This window comes from Oryctolagus cuniculus, chromosome 2 (genome assembly GCF_051225735.1).
Source record: "Oryctolagus cuniculus isolate XC-2025 breed Fujian yellow rabbit chromosome 2, ASM5122573v1, whole genome shotgun sequence".
Lineage (NCBI taxonomy): Eukaryota > Metazoa > Chordata > Mammalia > Lagomorpha > Leporidae > Oryctolagus > Oryctolagus cuniculus.
In genome coordinates this window covers 187,275,003-187,296,650 of record NC_142868.1, presented here as the reverse complement: position 1 = coordinate 187,296,650, position 21,648 = coordinate 187,275,003, and the positions used below count along the sequence as shown (strand labels likewise).

Here is a 21,648-nt window from a genome sequence, read left to right as displayed (position 1 = left end):
CCCTTCCTTCAGCAATGGGACTGAGCCACAGGCCAGTGCACCCCTGGGAGTGGTCCCCAGAGCAGCTGGGACGTTGTCACATTAAATAAGCAAGCGCAGGGGTTCCTAGGCTGGGGGCCTGTGGTCCCAGCAGAGGCATGGAAGGACCAAGGTGTCTGTGGGGTGGGCCATGGCTGCACACCTCCTGGGACCCAGCAGCCTGGGGTCGGGCTGGGCAGGGCCGTCTCAACCAGTGGTGCCCCAAACAGCCACACTGAAACTGGCACCGGGCCGCACAAAACCTTGGCCGAACCTATGGGCCTTAGGAAGAACTTTACTCGAGACAAAACAAACAAGTAGACCAGAGGCCTCTGGAGCCCAAGTCCCTCCCCTGGCGCCCTACCAGAAAAGGAGAAGGCCCGGGGACGCCAGCTAGCCCGGTGCCCCTGTCGTCTGGAGGCGGGGCTGAGGAAGGCCACACGACCAGAGAAGAAGCGAAGGCAGGCAGTTTCACATGACTCCTTTATATTAAAGTTTATTACACTTGGAAAATCTACTGTACAGGGGGAAAAAAACCCATTGGATTAAGTAGAGTTTTGCCAAAAGCAAAAGCCTATCACTCTTTGGAAAATAGTCCCGACTCCAGCCCTGGGCAGAGCTGCAGGCGCTAAAGGTGAACTTGGTCCATGACAGAGAAGCCAGTGCCAGCTGTGCCCAAGATGCCTCGAATCCACCTCCAGGAGAGCGTGTCCCCGAGAGCTGACGCCAAAGGCAGGGGGTGTCTCTGGGCCCCCGCCACTGCCCTGTCCCCCACCACCCTCTCTCCTCCATCCCCAGCCCGAGGTGCCAGGATTCGATTCTCACACACGGGCTCCTCCAGCGTCACGGGGGCCCAGGCCGTGGCCAGGGCCCTGAGATCAGGGACACAGGCATGGCTGCTCAAAGAGGTGGCTGCCCCCTGGCACCTGGACAGGCCAACCCGCCACGGGCCACCAGACCGATAGTCCATACCCTGTTGCACGCACGAGCGACACACTCAGAGACAAACACACAAACTAAGCCCACATGTGGCTTCCGGATTTGGCTCTCAAAAAAAAAATAAAAAACAAAAACAAAGGCTTCTTCACCCTGAGATTGGGGAAGCAAGGTGGGGCCTACCAACGCCACGCTCTTAACTTAACCTCAGAAGTAACAGGGACTACCGGGGCTACGGACAGAGACTACAGCAAACATGTGCAAAAACGAGTGGGTATCTACCTTAGCCCTCCCCGCGACACCACGTGGACTCTGATGGAGCCTGAACTCACCTCCCCCGCCCCGCTAAGTGCTGTAGGTGGCTCCGCCCAAAGCCCCCAGCCCAGAGTTTTCCAGCCACGGCAGGGCCACCCAGGTCCAAACAGTAAGGTCCCCTTTCTCTCCAGAGCTGGGCCAGGCTGGAGAAGGCGAGTCCCAGGGGTGCGAGGCCAGGCCGTGGCTGTGGCGGAAGGCCACGTCCGAGAAGCCCGCGGTGCCCCCGACTGGGCAGCCGTCAGGGGAGCAGGTTGGCGGCGGCGGCGTTGGGGAGTGGGTGGCGTGGTGGCGGGGAGGCCAGGGCCTGCAGTTCTTCCCCGAGGAGGCGAGTGGGGGGCCTAGTGGGCGGCGGGGGAGGGGACAGCCGCCGGGCCTCAGGCGTAGAACTCCTCTTGCTTGGTGGGCCTCTGGTAGGCGCCACCATTGGCCTGCTTCGGCTCCTCCAGGGAGTAGCTGCCTTCGTCCTTCTTCTTCATCCGGTATAGCATGAAGCCCACCAGGCACACGGCAAAGATGAGCCCCACGAGGCCTCCGGCAATGACCCCTGCGGAGGACGGAGAAGCCAGCTCAGCCGGGAAGGCTCTCGGGCTAGGCTGCCCTGCTCCCGCCCCCACCCCCACCCCCACCTGCCAGCACAGGAGGCGGCCCCGGGGCTTGGGGGGGACTCACCTCCCAGCACTTCCTTCCGGTCCAGGAGGCCCTGCGAGGCCCCCGTGGCCCCCTGGTCCACTGGGGGCTGATTCCGGGGGTCAGGCTCCACCTCAGCCACGGCCGTGTTCTCTTCGGATGTCTCGAAAGTGAAGTCCTGAGTGGGGCGGGACAGACCAGGCTGTACCGGGGCCACGGCTCCCTGCTCCTCCCCACACCCAGCAGCAGCTCCTCCTCTGATCTCCAGGGCTCCCTGCTCGGCTGTACCCTGGGCAGCCCTCCAGGATTCCCCCCTGCCGCCCAGGGCAGCCCCTCTCCCTGCATCACGCTGGCCCCCAGCCAACCGGGGCACAGGGATCACTCCCAGTGCCAACACATGTACTTCTGGGTGAAACAAGCCAGCGGGTTTGAGCTTAACACTCGGAATGGCCCTGACGGCCTAGGCGCCGGCAGAACCTCTCTCGGTGGCAGGGCCTTGCGAAAGTTCTAGAAGCCCTCTCATCTGGGCCCTCTGAGGACTCTTGCTCTGACCTCACCAGCAGTCTGCCCTGCTCTGGCAGAGAGAGGCTCTAGGGGAGGGGGTGGGGGACCCCGTGACCCCATCCTCCCGGGGCCGGGGGTATGGGTCTTGCCAGGGGCCAGGCCGAGGGGCCACTCACCGGCTCCCCAGAGCCCTCTCCGGCTGGCAGCTGATTGGGGGCTCCGTCCTCGGCAGCTGCGTCGGTGGCAGAGGGGCCCCGGTCTTGCACACCGGGAGAGTGAGTGTCGGCGTGGCCCGGGGCTGCGGGAGCTGAGGTCCCGTGGTGGCCGGGCTGCACGTCCCTGTGGGGATGGGTGGTGGCGGGCGCCTGGGCTGTGGTGGCTCTGGCGGTCGAGGCGCGCTGCGTGGTGGGGAGCTGCGTGGTCTCCCTGGGTTGGGCGGTGGTCTCCTTCTCCCCAGCTACGGAGCCAGGCTCCGCCTCCGCCAGGGGTACGACCCCTTCCTCCACAGGCCCCTCCCCAGCCGGCAGGATGGGGGTGGAGGCGGCTGTGGCGTCGGCGCTGGTGGGTTCTGGAGCGGTGGACGTGGCCGTCAGGAGCCACAGGTCCTTCCAGGTGGCAGGCGTCTGCCGTGACAGGGCGTGGTCTTGCAAGGGACCTGCAGGCCAGAGGCAGAACGTGAAGTGGGGGAGGCCCCGGAGCCCCCAGCCCCCACTCAGGCACCTGGACAAGGACCAGGCTCTGCGGCCCTGGCCCGCAAGGCTGGCCACCCTCCTCCCATGGGAAGCGGGCCCTTGTCGAGGTTAAAGCCCACCTGGAAAATGAACGAGGAAAGCTGGCTTTCCCCAGTGCAGGTGCCTGGGGGCAGCTGGTCTCTGGAGCCATGAGAGACTCCAGGGCCACCTGGAAAGGCCCCTTCCTGTGACCACGGAGGCGATGGCTGCCTGACCCCCAGGGCTCACCTCTCGGGCCTCACCTGCCCGCTCCCTAGCACACACACTGCACCCTCCCTCCAGCTGTCCGGCCCCTGCCCAGGCCACTCTGGTCTCAGCAGGCTGTGGCCCCCCTTCCTTACCTCTTGTCCCCTCTCTGAGGGCCAGCCTCCTCCCAAGGGACTTTCCTCCCCCAGGGCAAGGGAGGCAGGAAGGGGACACTGACAGAGGACCTATGCCCCAGCAGGCTCTGGGCTGCCTTATGGCCCCCAACCACCTGACAAGGCCAAGGTCTTATTCCCATTTTACAGATGGGAACACAGAGGCCCAGAGAAGCCAAAGAGCGAGTAAAGAGGCACGTACTTGCAGGCTGCAGCTGGAAGCCACTGCCTACATTTGATTTCCGTGCCGACTGCAGCCCTGTGCAACACAGACCCCATTCTTTCCCAGCACCCCCACTCTGGTCCAGCTGGGTGGGCCAGGGCAGACGCTCACTAAGCTCAGGGGAAAGGCTGGCGGCCGCCCCCACCCTGGCCCCCCGGCAGCCTCACCTGCACCTGAGCCGGAGAAGTTGTCCGAGTCGTCCCCGGAGCCGTCCTGATCCTCAGGGGGCACGTTGGTGGTCACAAGCTGCTGGGAGAACATCAGGAAAGGGTTTGAGCGGAGGTTTGGCCAGGGCCCTGCTGTCCCTGGCTCCCCTCGCAGACAGCTGAGGGGCTCACTCCACCTGCCCAGCACCACAGGGCACGTAGGACGCCGACATGTGGGGCCCCACACCACAGCTCCACGCAGCCCTTGGGTCCCCCCACCCCCTGATGCGATGATGAGCCCATGCTGGGGGCGGAGCTGCAGGAACAGGCAAGGAAGCCGGGCCCTTGGCCCAAGGAGCTGTGTGTCTGCTAAGGGAGCCGCGGACCTCGCACGGGGCAGATGGAAGCTGCTGCTACCGGGACCACGGGCTGTGGACTCCATCAGCTGTGCTACACTGAGGTTCACTCTTGGGGTCCAGCACCCAGGGAGTCTAAGAGTGCCAACCCCACCTCATTCAGGAGCACCCAGGAATAAGCCAACAACAACAGGGATCCCAAGAGGCTGACTCCAGGTGCATACCGAGGGCCACAGGGGCACGGCCAGGGTGGGCACAGTCTGAGCTGCCTGTGGCGAGGCAGCTCCGCCCACCAGGCCTGTTTTCTCATCCACAGACCCTGCACAGGGAAGGCTCTGGGAACTGGTCTGCGGCCCCGAGACAGGTGCCGTATGCAAACAGAAGCCGCAGGGATGTGGCCCAGCCCTGAGAGGCTGCAGGTACCTGAGTGCACACAGATACCCAGGCGCTGAGCTGGGGCTGCCTGGCAGGGACAGAAGTCAGGACCACCTCTGCCCCCAACACTGGCTCCTGGACAGCAGGTGGAGGAAGGAGAGCCCAGCAGCCAGACAGCAGGAGGAGTTGTGTTCAGCATCGAGACGTCGACCCCACCGACCCCGCTCACGACCAGTCCATCTTGGGAGGGTCCCAGCTTCAGGGCCCAGGATGAAGAAAGCAGCAGAGGGGCTCAAGAGACCTCTGACTTCTGCCACTTGCTAGGTGAAGAGCCCAGCAGATGTCGGTACTGTGGCGTAGCAGGTAAAGCCACGGCCTGCAGTGCCAGCATCCCATATGGGCGCTGGTTCGAGTCCCGGCTGCTCCTCTTCTGATCCAGCTTCCTGCTGTGGTCTGGGAAAGCAGTAGAAGATGGCCCAAGTCCTTGGGCCCCTGCACCTCCATGAGAGACCCGGAAGAAGCTCCTGGCTTCAGATGGGCCCAGCTCTGGCTGTTGTGGCCATTTGGGGAGTGAACCAGCAGATGGAAGACCTCTCTCTCTCTGCTTCTGCCTCTCTGTAACTCTACCTTTCAAATAAAAAATAAATAAAGAAACGTCTATAGGGTTAGTCTTCCCCATCTGTAAAGTGGGGATTACAGTCACATCTAGGTTCCAGAACCACTGCAAACATTCAGTGAGGTCAGGCAAGCACGGGAGCTAACAGAGCCGCACTTTGTAAGCACCCGTAGCGACTGCTCCTTTAACTGGCAGGAGGAGGGGAACAGCAGATGGGGGAGGACAGGCCTCCACGAGAAGAGGGGGCAGGAGGGAGCCCCTTCATCAGGGGCCTCCACCTGCAGCTGGGCTCCCAGGGGACAGGGCTTCCTTGCCAGGTCCTGGCCACGGGCCCGAGGCCTCACTCCTGAGTGGAGCAGAGCAGGAAGGGACAGACAAGATCCTTGAGCTCCTGGGGCAGCCAGGGCACAGCTGGACCAGGTGGTGGCTCCACATCCAGGGCCCCAGGTCAGAGGGACACATCAGACACGTGCAGAAACTGCAAGGCTAGAAATAACACGGGGCTTCCTGTGAAAGCAAAACTCCTCCCCCCGAGAAAGCTTCTCACCCCAGGCTGGCCGTCTGCGGCCATCTACAACGAGCAGTCACGGTCCCCGGTGGCCCATCCACAGTGCAGATTCACTGTCCAGGCCTCCTCATCCTACAACACCGTCTCCTGTCTGCACCATCCCCACCTGGTACTCTGATGGGTGAGTACTTCAAAAAGCTCATGGAAAATAGAATTAAAAAGATCAAGTCTGTTTGGGTGCAAACATGTTTTGAAATCCGTATAGTTTTTTCACCATAAACATTTTCCATGAACTTTTTCCTCCTTTGGATTTTACTTATTTGAAAGGCAGAGAGAGGGAGGGAGACAGAGAGAAAGAAACCCTTCATCCACTGTTCACCCCCTAAATGGCCCCGATGGCCAAGGCTGAGCCAGACTGAAGCCAGGAGCCAGTAGTAGCATCATCCGGGTCTCCTAAGTGGAAGCACTTGGGTCACCTTCACTGCTTTCCCAGGTGCATTAGCAGGGAGGTCTCGAACCGATGCCCAAATGAGATGCCAGAGTCGCAGGCAGCGGCCTTACCCGCTACACCACAGCGCCGGCCCCTTCCCTGAACTTCTGAAGACCCCTGGTGCCTGTGCTGCCTCCACAGAGCTCTGAGGATGCTGCCCGTCTCCGCCACGTCTGTCCCTCCGGCAACAAAGACTACCGCCCCGCAGGCAGGCACAGAGCAGGTACTCCGCGCCCACACCAGCCAAGATGCCAGCTTCACCCTGGCCCACGGCCTCTGAGCTGGGGCCCGGGACCAGGGCTCCCGGCAGCCACGCCTGGACTCTTCTAGCACGAGCCAGTACTGAGTCCAGGGCCTCCCACCCTGCTCAACAGCCAAGGCAACGGAGGCCTGCAGAGAAGCCACGTCCCCCGGGGCCCCCGGACAAGCCTGCAGGCGGCACGAGATGAGACCCAGAATGAGTGCCAGGGAGGCGGCCTCTCACCTACACAGAGAGGCCCAGGCACGTTGTTTCCCAAGAGCAAGGCTTCTCCCAGGCCCAGTCCCCAAAACAATTTGTTCCCTTAGCTCTTGCTCCCCTTATCCCTCCACTATCTTGTTTACACAACAAGCTCTTAAGCAAACCTCTTCTCCACTGAAACCAGCAAACCAGCTCCCCGGCCTGGCCTGCAGGCCCTGCTCAGGGGTGGGCAGCCCGCCTTCTGGGAGCATCTCCCAGAGGGAGGAAGGTGTAAGACTTCGCCCCGAGGACCAAGGAAATGAGCAGGAACTGCAGTTTCCGCTGGATCCCCAAGGCAGTCGCCGGCCAACCCCTGACCCAACTCGTGCCCGCAGAGGCTTCCTTCTACGCTCACGGTAACCCCAAGCCTTCAGTGCAGGGTCCCCTGAGTGTCACCTCTGACCTGGGCCCCTCCCAGACCGCCCGGCCACTGCACGGGGCTGCTTGTGGCCAGGTGGGCTCAGCCTGCAGCCCGGCTCATGCTGCCGGGGACAGCAAGAAGGATGGGCTGTCCACAGACAAAGCCCAGCCCCGAGGGAAGGAAGGTCTAGATTCTCCCACTGCATCTGCTCCAAGCAGGGGCCACCCAGAGCACAGACCCTGGAAGCTCGTGGATTTGACAACCCAAAGCTGGAAGGCCGTGGGGCCGGAGCGAGAGAACGGGGCAGCCCAGCTCTGCCTCGGCCACACCAGCAGGGAGGAAGCACTTTCCACCACCACCACCCCCCCCCCCCCCCCCCGCCCCACACACACACACCTCTGCTGCAGATAAGGCACAGCAGACAGCAAGGGTGAGGGGACTGTCCCAGCTCCGGGCACCGCCCGCCCTGGCTGAGCATACCCGCCTCGGGGAAACTCGCCTGCAGCCAGCTCCAGGGCCACAGGTGACAGTCTCCCGGGGCAGAATCCTCATGGCTGCAGGGACTGAGCCACTGGCCCACACTCCAGAGCTGGAGCAGGAGCAGGGTCAGGGTCAGGGCCAGGAGGCCTCACCGTCCACTGCCAACCATGCCTAGAGTCTGTAGGCAGAGTTGGCAGAGAAGCTTCGAGAAAGCAGCTCCAAGCAACTCCTGCCAGCTCTCCACCCCCACCACGGCCGCAAGGCAACTCCCATTCAGCAGAGCCCTTGGCCATCCCTGGCCTGTAGGAACATCTGTGTCACGGCGCCTCTCCCAGACCCCTTGGGCACAAGGGCACCTTGGCCACGCACCAGGAGGTCAAATGGGCATCTCAGACAGGTTCAAGTGAGGGTGGGCGCTCGGCTGCTAACTGGAAAGGCTGCAGGCATGCCCCTCCCCCCATTCCCACCCCATCCCCCTGCAGCCACCAGGTCTGAAGACCTGTGATCTCCCACCTGCACCTGCACCCTAAGTCACAAACTCTCTAAACAGCGTTACTCACTGCCAAGGGCAGTGCGGCCTTTACAATCCGTGTGCTCTAAGCATACCACAGTGAGTAGGGTCACAGGGTTTTAATACCAGTGGGCACCAGCAGCCAGGGGCTCCGGGAGGAAAGAGGGTGGTATGCCAGAGCACCTGGCCCCTACCAAGGAACATATGCAAGTGCCCGCTGCAGGGGGTCCTAGGAAGGGGAAGCCGCCCTAACTTCCGGGGTTCCAGGGCCAGGCCCTGAGGCCGCCAGCTAGACTCTGGAGAGGAGAAGACTCCCTCTGGGCTCTCAGGCACTGCTGGAGCCCCTCACCTGCAGTCTAGCAGGCCAGGAGTTGGGACCATCGCGTGGCCATAACGGCCCCAGTGTGGTCACCAAGTCCCCCGCCTCTGAATCAACAAGCAGGAGCAGGGAGCCAGGTCACAGCCCCACCCCCCCACCTCCCCCCGCACAAGCTCTGGGCTGCTCGGGAGGAACGGGCCCACTGCTTCTGGCCAAAAAGGCAGGGTAAGCTCTCAACACACCCAGGCCACAGCAAAGGCCCTTGAGGGGCTATGACAGCTTCACGGTGTTTCTGGAATCGCGCTCTCGCCCCAGTTTTTCGGTCAGATGCATGGGCCCAAGGGAAGCAGCCAGTGCCTGGCCTGCACAGCTCTGGGGCGTGAGTGTCTGAGCTGCAGAACCAGCCCTCACCCCCAGCCTCGGCCCCGAGATGCCACACCACCACCTGCATCCCTAAGGACGCCCAGGACATGGTGCCACCGGAAGTCTTCCCAGCCCAGGCACGCAGGGGTCTGCAGACTGCATGGTGCGCCTGCCCTGGGAGGGAAGACTTCAAGCAGACGGGCTGGGGGGCCAGGCCCTAAAGGAGCCAACACCTCCTCCGCTCGGGTCCTCTGATGCCGTCAGCGCACAGATAGGCACCCAAGAGCCAGAGATCAAATAAACAAGCTTGAGAGGCAAAGTGACAGGGAAGGTTCTGAAATATGCTTGGCCGGCGCCGTGGCTCACTATGCTAATCCTCCGCCTTGCAGCACCGGCACACCGGGTTCTAGTCCCGGTTGGGGCGCTGGATTCTGTCCTGGTTGCCCCTCTTCCAGGCCAGCTCTCTGCTGTGGCCAGGGAGTGCAGTGGAGGATGGTCCAAGTGCTTGGGCCCTGCACCCCATGGGAGACCAGGAGAAGTACCTGGCTCCTGCCATCGGATCAGCGTGGTGCGCCGGCCACGGTGGCCATTGGAGGGTGAACCAACGGCAAAGGAAGACCTTTCTCTCTGTCTCTCTCTCTCTCTCACTGTCCACTCTGCCTATCAAAAAAAAATATATATGCCGTCTGTACTTCCGCTGTGCCCTTCTTGGCAGACAGGACGCCGTGGGACTGGCCCGGTCTCCCTCACTGGGGAGTTGAGGGCACCTCTGAACTTCAGAACCCTCAGTCCCTGGCAGTGCAAAAGGCGGGTCACAAGCACAAGCCAGAGTTGCTGTCCTGGGCCAGCAGGGGAGAGCTGCTGGAGCTGCCAGCCCGGGGAGGGCAGTGTAGGCTGCAGGACCCCAGCAGGCAGCAAGGGGAGTGCGTTAGACAGCGCTGCCTCCCCTAACCCACTGGCCACCCAGGGCCCTGTGCTGTGGGATTTCACTGTTCCCCCTGTGAGGGGACTCCTCAGCACCTGTCACTCTGGCTGTAGCAGCCTAGACACTGGCCACACAGGGCAAGGGCCAGACAGGCCAGGTGTCGCCCTGCCTCGCTCTGGACCCCTTTCCCAGCTCACTTTGGCCCCAGTGGTCTAGGCTGGGTGGCATATGGTAGGTGGGAGGGGCAGGCAGGGACATAGCCCAGGGCCCCAGGGACACTGGGCTCCCCCTACCCCCTGCTAAGGCTACAGATCTCCTGGCCTAGGCCTCGAGACCCTGAACCCTCCACCTCCTCGGCACTCCCAGGAGGGGCCCCGCCAGTGCCTCCAGGCAGCATTGGGCCTTCCGGGGACAGTGATTTATCAGCTTGCTGTCTCTCCACTGAGACAAGCTGGGACCTGCCCCGGGTATGCTGGGCAGGGACTGATGGGCCTGGCCCAGGGTGGGACCGGAGGACGGGCGTGGGATGGGGAGCAGGTGTCACTGCTGTGGCCAGAAAATGTGCACCCCTGAGGGCAGCAGCGAGGCACCGCCCCCAGCTGCACCCCCTCCAGCAGGACCCCGCACACATCACCCCTGCCTAACCCAGACGCCTCACCACCCAGGGCAGAGGATGGCATCAGGCTTGGCCTTGAGGACAGTCCCTTTAGTGTAAGGTCAGGGCTTCACCATGGGAAATACAGGAAACCTTAGGTCAAGGTCACAGGACCCTGCACAGCCACACTGAGGGCTGGGGCTGTTTGCTGGGGGACAGGGGACCCTGGCAGCTCAATGCCAGCCCCCAGGCCCATACCAGGTCAGTGCTGCCACTGGCACCCCCATATCCATCCTCCGCAGAACTGGCGCTGGCCTCACAGCACCACGTGCCAGGACTAGTCTCAGAACAGGCTCAACTGAGGGCTGGGTGTGGAGCCGGTGCGGCTGGGAGACCAGTTCCTCTGCTTCTCCCCACCTGCCAGAACCCAGCCAGGCAGGGCAAGGTATCTGCATTGAGCAAGGCTTCCAGCCTGGGCCTGGGCAGGTGGCTATGGCCCAAGACTTGCCCAACGGCGCCTCTGCAGAGCCCATAACACTGACCTCCAGGAACGGGCCAAGGGAGAATGATCAGACCCACGCAGTGCTGGAAGACCCTGGAACACTCCGTGCCCAGTCGCCCCGCTGTGCACTTGGGTGCAGTGGCAGCAGGAGCGCCCTGAGGCCCACAGCAGCCTGCTTCTGGGGGTGACCTACCGGCGAGAAGCCCCATGGGGGGCACTTGGCCACACCGCCTGTCACCCCTCTTAGCTTCTCCGGAGGAGTCACGGCCCAGGCTGGAGATGTCCCAGATCAAGGTGACTTTGGGGACAGAGGGGCAGGCGGCACGGTCCCTCCGCCAGCCCTGGCTGTCCCACAAAGGCAACAAAACCCAGAAGCCAAGTGCAGGACTCTCCCAACCAGAGCCTCCTGGCAGCCGTCCATCACCGTCAGCCCTAGACCCAGGGACCTGACCCCTCTGGCGCATGGCCTCCGGGCGACATCCTCCCCTGAGCTGGCTAAATAAAGTGTCCTCCAGTTCTCCAGTTTCACAGAAGCAGAAACTGCAGCTTTCGACACCTGCAGCCAGCCAGGGCTCCAGCTGTGCTGGGGGCGGGGGGGGCGCTGGAGGGGGGGACATGGCCCAACTGCGTCTCCCAAACCTCTCCTCTCAGTGCCCCTCACAGTACACAGTATCTCCTTGAAAATGGAAACACCTCTGGGGAAGGCTAAAGGGCGCTAGTCATTCACACTATAGCATAAATCAGTTCCCCACGGGAGAGGAGCTAACTCTGGCATTGGGGCTGGGTAGGAACTACAGAAGATGGGAAAGGGTCACAAGTGAGAGTCTGGAAGATTCCAAGGGCACAGTTTGTAATTCTTGGCAGGATGTGGACACCAGAAAAACCATATCCAGGCAAGACTGAATTCAATTCCCTTTGCACTCCCTCTGAGCCACAGACACACAATGGGCTAGCCTGGGAACTGGCCACTCAGATACAGCACCATTCAGACTAGCAGACGGCCTCTGGGAAGCCTAGACAGAGCCACGGCAGGGCAGAGCACCCTTGAAGGGTCCCACGGCAGGTGGGGCTGGCCATGCAAGACGGAAGTTCCTGCAAAGGCCAAGTGTGAAGAGGCTGGGACGCACTCTGGACCCATGGTGGGGCCTTGGCCCACACACGGGGAGCCGCTCGGGCCCACGGGCAACCCGACCGCGTGCAGGTGGGACGCGGCGGACGCAGCCCCAGGCTCGGGAGCTGGAGGCCCCCGGGGGAAGGGAAGCGACACGGGGACACCTTGCTCAGGATCCAGGGGGTGCTAGGCAGGGAAGGCATGGGAAGATTCTACCAGGCTAGGGGTGCTTGATGGCGCGGAATCACTGAGTCAGGTCTCGGGGCAGAGCACGCATGGCAGCTAACGTGGAGTACTGCATGCTGGGTGCTCATCTAAGCACTCCCCCGCTCTCATCAGCGTGATCTTCAAGGCCACTGTAGTCCCTGGTGCCGGGCCCATCTCCCAAACTGAGGCAAAGGGGACCTCACTCGTCCAAGGGCACACACGGCCGTGGAGGCAGACAGGCAAGGAAGCCTTGCGCATCACACGGGGACCCACGGGGAGAAAGCAGCCGTCACTGCCACCAGAGGCGGCACACACGGAAGATCCGGGCACAGCCACGGTGCGCTCAACAACCCCAGGCCTGCTCCAGCGGCTCAGGCCCCACCCAGCGCCTCCAGCCACCTGCCAGCCCAGCCCACACCTCTCGGGTCAGTAGCCCAAGCCGCTGGCAGAGGCTCAACAGCCGAGAGCAAAGTCTGGCCTGGCAGCGAAGGCTCGGGTTTCTGAGCAGGGGCAAAAGCCATGTTTGCAGACCCTGTTATATCAGCCCCACCGGGGCCAGGCCAGCAGCCACCCATGCCCAGGGACTGCAGCCCTTCCCCAGACCTGGCCACCCGGGGCTGTCCCAGGGGCCTCCCCACCACGGCTTAGCCCCACGCCCCACCCCCCTCCCACTGCTCTTTGCTCTAAGCAAGGAAAGGGCCCCCACGCGGCACAAGTGACTTCACGAATCTGTTCTAAAACCCTTCGGGGCAGCATAGGTGAAGCTCCACCTTACAGATGAGGAAACCCAGGTGTAGAGGCAGCCAAAGAGCCTGCACCGGCAGCCTAGCTGGCCAGTTCCGGTTGGCACCTCACCTGCCAGGCCCCCAAAGTGGGACAGACCAGGTACTAGGCAGCTGGAGGACACCACAGCATGGCTGGCCCTAGACAGCAGCCCCTAAGAACCACCCTGGGGAGCCGGCGCTGTGGCATAGTAGGTTAAGCCTCCGGCTGCAGCGCTAGCATCCCATATGGGTGCTGGTTAGAGTCCCGGCTGATCCAGCTCTCTGCTATGGTCCAAGTGCTTGGGCCCTTGTACCCATGTGGGAGACCCAGAAGAAGCTCCTGGCTCCTGATCGGCCCAGTTCTGGCAGTTGTGGCCATTTGGGGAGTGAACCAGTGGATGGAAGACCTTTCTATCTCCCCTCTCTCTAACTCTGTCTCTCAAATAAATAATTTAAAAAGACAGAGAGAGAGAATCTTGGGTCACTGGCAGGAGGGGAGGAGCTCTCTGCTCTTCCTATAATTTCCAGAGCTCAGGTTGCCCCAGCTGCTCCCGTGGAGACCCCAGGGCAGGTTCCTGGGTTTCACAGCAACTGGGCCTGGGGTGGAGCCCTGGGAATTCTCACAGCCCGGCAGACCCTGGCCGGCCCACTGGTATGGGGTCCAGATTCTCCCCGACTCCCCCATCCTGCGCAGATGTGGTCCCGTCGACAGCAGCCCCACTCCCTGCAGTTTCTCTGGGAGACATCAGCCTCCACCACGGTCTCAGTGGCTCTTGAAGTGCCCCACAGCCCAGAGCCTTACAAGTCCAAACCTGACCGCCACATCGGTCTAGAACCTGCCAGGAGACAGAGGGGCTGCTGCAGTGGGGCCAGCGCCACTCGTGTCCCTGCCACGAGATTGATGTAATCAAGCCCCCAAGTGGATGAAGTTCCTGGAGCATCAGCGGCCAGAGTCTGGGTTCCCCCTTGGGCTTCCTGGGACCTGGCATCAGTACATGTGAGACGCTGTGGGAGGGCATTAGCACATCGCCTCCCCCACAGCCCACCCAGAGGTGGGGGAATCTTGTCTCAGGCACAGAACACACCCAAGGAGGGCCCACATGGCCACAGAACGGCCACATAGCCCTAAGTGGAACTGTGGCTTACGCCATCGTGGCGACGGCGGCCAGGGGGGTGGGGAGCGCTGAGTCTCTTAATGCCTGTGGAGATCAGGGGTACCCAGGACAGGGCCCAGAGCAAGCCTGACATCCCCTGCTGTTCTCCCATGGCCAGGAAGCAGCCTGCATATTGCAGCTTCAAAAAATGTCTCGCCACACAGCCAAGTTCCTGGTTTGCAAGTGCTATCCCATGGGACCCTGGGACAAAACCCTTCCTCTGGCCAGGGAGGCCTGGGAGGGGGCTGACTTTTGGTCCATGTCCAGCACTGGATGGCACCACCCTTTACAGGCAAGCCCCTAGTCTAGGTGTGCACCTGCCCCACTGCACAGGTCTGGACACACAGCAGGTGCTCAGACACCCGGCTTTGGATCTGGCTAAGCCCAACAGCTCATGAACACCCCCCACCCCATGCTGAAGGCTGCACTCCCCTGTGGCAGCAAGTGCTCAGGTACCCACGGGTCCCATGCCTCAGCCATGAAAGGTCACAAACACCCAAAAGCGTGACCTGATCTCTGCCCCCATTTAACAGATGGGCTCACCAAGGCCAAGAGCGGCCCACATCCAGAGTTACCCACTTGTAAAGCGGCAGGGCTAGGGCCAGAAGCCAGCCCCCAGGCCCTCGTCTACGCCTCCTTGGACTGCCCCACCTTGAACCCAGCACACAGTGGGCTCACAGTGGGGCAAGGATGGTTGGGCGAGGACCCGTGGGCCGGGCACCGTGACTCAGCTGATGAGTGGGGCGATAAACACGCCCGCCTCCCAACTGCCCCAACCTGCCCGGCACGGCTTTCGTTCCTGCTGATGAGCGGACCTCAGGGCAGGTGCCAGGATGCCTGGGCGTGTGTGCAGAGAGCACCACCCAGCCCCCACCCGCGGCCTGGCCTTGCCCAGGGGCCTCCATCCAGCCCGGTTCCCATGCCGAGCTCCACGTGCACACCTGCAAGCGGCCTGCCCTGCCTCCCAGCTGCACCCGCACAGCCCACCTCTGGCACCGTGCTGCTCCCTGTAGTCCCCGGAAGCAACGACGGCAGACAGCCACGTGCCCCGGGCAGGCCTTGGTGCCACCTTCTCAGGTGCCCTGGCTGTCAGCACACATGAGCCAAGGACATGAGGGGAGCCAGAGCTGCCATCCAAGAGAACAAGCCACCAGCAGGAGGGGGACAGCAGCAAGCTTCCTGGTTTCGGAGCAGGAAGTGGCAGACAGGTGGTGACCGGGTATCCCCAAAGCCAGGGCTGCAGCTTCCCAGGCTGGAAAGTGCACCAGGGGAGTGCATCAGCTCAGGACTGCTGGGCAGTGCTCACGCCGTGGGCCCACCCCGCGCCCCGTGCGCAGACACACACACCTGCACACACGGCCTCTGTGGGCTCGGGGCTCAGGTGAGTCACCGGGCAGAGTTTTTCCCAGGGCAGACGGCCAGAGGAGGTACAACCTCCACATATAATTAGGCAGCCCACGAAGCCATAAACCATGGGAGGTGAGAGACCCTTGAAGGCTCCCAGTGAAGATGGCGATGCAGGGCGGGGGTGGGGGAGCATCCGTGGAGTCCGAGTGAACTTAGTGGAGGGGTGGGTCCAGCCCCTGCCCTTCCCATCTCTGGTTTAGCCCGCTCCCCAAACCTGCGGGGTGGGCCTCCACACCCACGGCCCCCAGGCCTCTGGCCTCCCCAAAACACATAGCCATAGCACACAACAGGACTTTCCCCTGGGAAGCTCAGATCACCCACCCCGGGCCCCCAGGCCCCCCAACCACACAGGAGGTGACCTGGTGTGCCTGTCTCGGGCCTGGGAACACCAGGGACTGGCTCGGAACATCTTCGCTCCCTAAGGGAAGCCTCCTGCAGACAGGCAGAAGCATCGCCTTGCACAGACGAAGCCAGCTCTGGAGCGGGGCCAGCAGCTGCTTGAGGAGGCCCTTGTTGTTGTGAGGAACAGACAAGCTCTGCTCTCCCTTGGTGTCCATCAGGACCTCCCAGCAGAAGGTTCCGGAATGCATGCTCCTGTCTAAAACCCAACCTCGGCTGGAACAGCTGAGAGGGGAAACACAGGGTCCTGGTATCCAAGGTCTCTTTGCCCAGACTCCCTGCGTTCCTCTCCTTCGCTCCAGATACACCTGGGCCACATCAACCAAGACTCCAAAACCGGCTATCAAAACGAAGGTGGCCGGAGACGGTCTGGTTGTCGGATTACCAGGGTTCTGGGACTAGATGTCACTTAAGGACCAATTCCTCATGGGGCTGCTCCCCACGCCCCCAGCAGGACCTGGTATCGGAAGGGACCATGAGTGCCGCACCCTGGTCACCCCACTAAGCCATGGTGCCCACAGCCTCGACTAAAAATTCCAGAAGTATTTCTCCAGTGGCCAGATGAAGGCCAGTGCACGCTGGGTGCTGCCTGGGCAGGTACAAGAGGACCGTTCAAATCACAGGCTGGTTCCACACCCAACCAAGGAGAGCTCTGCGCTCCTGGGTCCCACAGCTGTCTCCTGACCTCGGCCGCCTGTGAGGAGCTCCCGGCTGTCCTTGAGCGACCATCAGGTGAGCGTGACTGAAGCCCAGGAGGTTGTTCAATACTCAGGGTTGTCCCAAAGCACAGTACAGGCCAGCTTAATCCAGCCCAATGCCCCCCATGCAAACACTCACACCCATGTGACTCTGGAGCAGTCCAGCAAATACGCAGCAGGGTTCTGCTAACCTCCCTGGTTTCCCAGGGAGGCTGGACAGCCCTAAAGTGTATTCATGACACACACACGTGTGCAGACACACACACACACACACACATCCTGCTTCTGCTACTGTGCCCCTTGGAGGAACACACTTCCACAGGCCTCCACTTGCTCACACACAAAGCGGGGGCATCACCCGATATCTGTTTAAAGGCTCAAGATACAGATGAAGCAAGGACGGAGAAGGACCCAGCACTGAAAAGCAGGCAGCTCTCCTGGGCACTTCCATCACAGAGCACTTTCACCCTCTCCATTATGAAACGCCTTTGCAAATGGCAGAGTGAGGGCAGGAGAACAGGTATTATGAAGTCCGCTTCACGGGTGAGGATGACGAGACTGGAAGCGAAGTGAGTCACCAGAGATGACACAGTGCATCAGTGGCTCAGTGCGGGCTCAGTCCTGGGGGCTCCACGTAATCCGGAGGTCCTTCTGGCCTGCCAGATTAGAGAGACCTGGCCTAAAATCCAAACCAACATACAATGAAGAGATGGAGACGGGACTAACAGAGAGCCCGGAGGCTGAACAAGGGCACCTGCTAATCGGGATGCATGAGGACTTGGCATAGCTGTCCAGGACACCTGTGGCTGGCGAGTCACTTGCAAGCCAAACAGGGCTGAAGAGCTGGGAACGGGGCAGGGGGGATCCCAGATCATTCCTAGCTCCTGAGGGAGACCCCCATGTACCTCACTTTGTCAGTGCTTTCTTCCAGGCAGGGGCCAGAGGGGCCAGCAAGACCCTCTTCCTGTCCACTCAGCCACTACACTGCGGAGGTCCCCACTGAGGGCCCTGAGGGGCAGGAGCCACATCTTCTGCAGGTTTGCTCAGAGCCTGCGCTCTTGTTGTAGCAGTTCCAACCATCTCAACGGTTGCTTACTCCCCTGGCAGGCACGGGACCAAGAGGAGCTGGAGGGAGAAACTCCTCGCTGCACTCAGGCACAGAACGTCACTCTGGCCGCCACCAGATGGGGAAGGGATGGAAAAAGGGGCAGAACCAGAACCCAAAATGGAGCACGGTGTGGGTGGCACCAGGCACAGGAGACCGTGCCACACCCTGCCTGAAGACTGGGGTGGAGGAGCCTGGCACCCAGAGGAGATGAAATGATGCCCAGTGTTGTGTGGTTGCTGATGGTAAAGGGAGGGAAATAAACACGCCAGAATATTCTGAAGAGTTATGTGTGTGGATTCTCAACTCGAATGGAAAACCTGGATACCAAGGATACCTCACTCCCAAGGGAATTCGAGAATCAAAAATTCCACTGCAACAGAAGAGATTCACATATAAAATCCTGCAAAAGCCCAGCTTTCCCCTAATTCTTTCCAGGCCCTTCTCCTTCCTCACCCCTCTCCCCACTAATGCGGTTAATGAGGTTTTATTGGAACCCATCACGAGCCACAGGTAGAGACTTAAACCGACCCCACCCTCCCCACGGAGCTGAGGCCAGCAGTGACATCACCGCCAGAACACAGAGCCCAGCCTTGCAGCCAGTGCCTCCCCCGCCCACTCTGCCCGGCCGTGGGGAAATGTCTCTACTAGCCCCCGTAATTAAGGCAAGAGAGATCTGATGCCTTTCAAGGAGAAGAGGAAAACAGCAAATAACCACTCCAGAACAAGCCATTTTTCTTACCCGGCTGAAACAAAAGCCCACGGGCAAGAGCGCGCACACACAGAAACCTTTTGAGACAAACCTGTTTCAGTCTCCTGGGAGCCCCAGCAGCCTCCCCTGTCCAGTCAGGTGCCCAGGAATCACTCCCTGCCTGTCGGTCCCCAGGGGGACTCTGACCCGCTTCCCACGGGAGCACAAGTGAACCCCACAGACTGCCGGATCTCTTAGAGCTTCTCCCTTTCTGAGCAAACCCCAATCACCTTAGCTCTTTCAGGCAAGGGGGAGAGGGCCTCGATGCCATAGCATGCTCCCTGTTAACCCACACAGGCTGAAGGAGGGAGAGGGCAGGGCGGGGAAAGAGACTAAACTTTCTAAAGTAAGGAAAAGCACTGCTCGGCTCCAGAGCAGAGGGTGGCCGCGAACCCAGGCAGTTCTGTGGGACTCGGCTCCCCCTCCGCCCCCAGGAGCCCCTCCTGCCTGCTGGTCCCTGCCTCCACACACAGCTGAAGTTTCTGGGTGAGCAACAATGCCTCGCGCTGCAGCACCCAGGAAACACGTCCCCGGAGGACCCTGAACCCCATCTGCCTCCCCAGTGTCACTGGGCGCGGGGGGTGCCCCAGCTGGCAGGAAAGCCCACCACCACCCGCCTCCTGCATACTGCTGCAAACAGGGGCAGTGCCCCCACCTCGCAGCCCCTTCCGAGGCCCCATCCGGGCCTGGAGAAGGCAGGCGGCGCAGGGAGGTGCGCCAAGCAGCTCCAGCCTCTAACTAGGATTCCAGGCGCAAGCCGAGTCCCACAGAAACCACAGCAACTTCTTGGACCGGAGGGCCAGCTCGGAAGCCATGTCCCTCCGAGGCTCCCGCAGATGGGCGAGCTGCAGCCCCACCGGCCCAGGAGACCTCTCCCGGACCTCCAAGGGCTGGGCAGCATGAGTCCCCTGGGAAGCAAAGAGGGCATTTCACCCATCAGCCTCAAAATCCACAGCACCTGCCCCACCTCGCTAACACCAAGCCCTGTGAAACCCCCCCAGAGCCCTCGGTTAACGGGCTGCTTCTCTCTTACAGGGCACCGCTGCGCACCGCGCCGCCCAGATGCCACAGCCCGCGCGGAGGAGAGGGCGTCCCGCGCGCCTTCCCAGCGCACGTGCGTCCCTGCGCTGGAGCTAGGGAAGTGGAGCGGTCTGGAGGTGGTGGGAGAGACCGCCACTTCCGGAAGGGGGAAGCGCCCTGCCCCGCGCCTCCCTCGGTATCCCAGGATGGCTGGGCCGACCCCTCCCCAGGACCCGGGGCTCAGCTCCGGGAGGGGAGGCCGGCACCCGGCGGCCGGCGCTGACACCTGGCGGCGGCCCAGGTCCCAGCCCCCGGTAGGGGCCAGCGCTGCGGGGCGGTTCCCAGCGAAGGGTTACAGGGGCCGAGAACAAAGCGCCCCCATTGGGGAAGGCGGGCTAGCGGCCGCCGGCCGGGGCGGGAGATCCCACTTTCTGGGAACCCTCGGGCCGCTCTTTGTCGTCCACGACCCTCTACAGAGGGGACCGGCCCCCGCCAGGGGTGGACGCTGCGTCCTCCCCAGAGGCCTCCCTCAGCCGCGAGCCCCACATTTGTCCCCCTTTCGCCCCAGCCCTGCTGGGCGGGCCAAGGGACCCGCCTTCCCTGCGCGCGGCTTCAGCACAAAGCCGAGCCGGGGGAGGGGGCGCTCCGGGTCCACTCGCGTGGAAGGCGCCTCGCGTTCCGGCCGTACCGGCCAGGGAAGCGGCGCTCTGGAGCCGACGCAACTCGGGCAGCCCACAAGTTGGGATCTCCGCGACTCCGGCTTTCCCAAGCCAACTTCCCGGAACCTCCTGCTGCCAGCTCGGCGCGGCTCACCTCGGGCAGCCAACGCAAAGCCCGAGGGCCCGCGGCCCCCGCACGGCCCGCTCCCGCGCCGGCTCCGCTGCGCCCAAACTTGCCCCGGCGCGAGGGGGCCAGGCGCCCGGGACTCGCGACGCTGGGGGTGCCAGCCCGCGGGCCTGGACTGAATTAGGGTCTGCGAGAGGGGCGCTGTGGCCGCGCTCACCACACGCCCCCCAAGTCGCCGGCGGAGGCCCGGCCGCCGCGATGCCCGGGGCCAGGGAAGGGGGTGGGAGCTGCGACCCCGGGCGCCGAGGCGGGCTGGCGGGCTCCGACACATGTGGAGACGTTTTACATAATTGAGCGCGGGGCCCCGGCGCAGGCTCCGCTCCGCGGGGCGCCCCAGCCCCCCGCCCCCCAGCGGCGGAGCCGGTGCGGAGCCCACCGACGGCGGAGGGGCTTGGGGCGGGAGCCTAGGGTCTCGGGGCTCACGGTCCTGGGGCCCGCCGGGCCAGCGCGGGAAGCAGCTCGGTCCCCGCTCCCCTCCCCCTCCACGTGCCGCCGCCGGCATCGGCGGGTGGCGATCCCGGCTTCCCGCCGCACTCACCGGGAGGGCCGGCTGCAGGCGCAGCGCCAGCGCGCAGAGCCACAGCCAGAGCGCCGCGCGCCTCATTCTGCCCGGACTGGCGGCGGGGGCGCGGCGGGGGCGCGGGTCGGAGCTGCAGGCTGCGCGGGGCTCCGGGCCGGCTCCGCGGGTGGCGCCGCGCGCTGCTGTCCGAGGCGAGGGCTGCGGGGCCGGCCGGTGAGTCGGCTCTCTACCACCGGATGCCTCTCCGCTCGGCTCGGCCCGCACCACTCCCGCCGAGCTCCGCCTTATAATAAACCTGCAGGCCCTTAGCCGTTGCAAAAACTAGCCCCCCACCCCCAGCTCCGCCAGGTCTCCAGCAAGCCCCAGTCCCCACCCCCAGGACCCCGCCCCCTGGCCGCCCCGCCCCGGGCCCTGCCCCGCCCATCGCCCCGCCCCCTCGGGTCCGAGCTTGCCCCGCTTGCGCCCGGCCAGGGCAGAGCCTGGGTTCCTGGGGAGTCGCGGTCCCTCCCGCGCGGCGGCTCCCGGCGTTTCGGCCCGGCTGCCTACAGCGGTGGGTGGGGGCCGGAGCGTCCCCCTGTGCACCAGGCTCGAGGTATTGAGGCGCTCCCCGAGGAGTGGCAACGGGGCGGTAGTTGGTTCAATGTGGGCGCGAGTCTGCAGCGCCCTCTGGGCGTGAACGCGGGGCGCCCTCCAGGTGCGCGGCCTCCCAGGTGGCGGTGGGAACGCGCTCTAGGGCCGTGCGGGGCGCCGAGGCGGTGGAGCCTTAAGCGGATGGCCCCCCGGCCGCGCCCACGTTCTCCCCGCACCCAGCCGCATGCTGGAAACTCGGAGCCTTCCGTCAAACAGCGGAACACCCTCGGAAAGGGCCGCTCTTTTAGAGAGGAGCTTTCGTTGTCCTCATAGGAGA

General features: G+C 63.1%; 1 protein-coding gene across 2 annotated transcripts; it reads right to left on the bottom strand.

The window, feature by feature from the left end:
• Positions 1-487: 487 nt before the first annotated feature.
• SDC1 (syndecan 1) lies at positions 488-21,112 on the bottom strand. 2 transcript variants are annotated; one of them, XM_070069742.2, is made up of 5 exons: positions 20,760-21,112; positions 3,881-3,959; positions 2,577-3,055; positions 1,939-2,074; positions 488-1,813 (listed from the first exon to the last, which is right to left on the bottom strand). In XM_070069742.2, exons 1-5 carry the CDS (start codon positions 20,823-20,825, stop codon positions 1,644-1,646), a joined length of 930 nt encoding a protein of 309 aa, XP_069925843.2. In that variant the 5' UTR covers positions 20,826-21,112; the 3' UTR covers positions 488-1,643. The 2 variants fall into 2 exon arrangements, with proteins under 2 accessions (XP_069925843.2, XP_069925842.2); XM_070069741.2 differs by having other exon boundaries at positions 3,881-3,962; positions 20,760-21,090.
• Between the last annotated feature and the right edge of the window lie 536 nt (positions 21,113-21,648).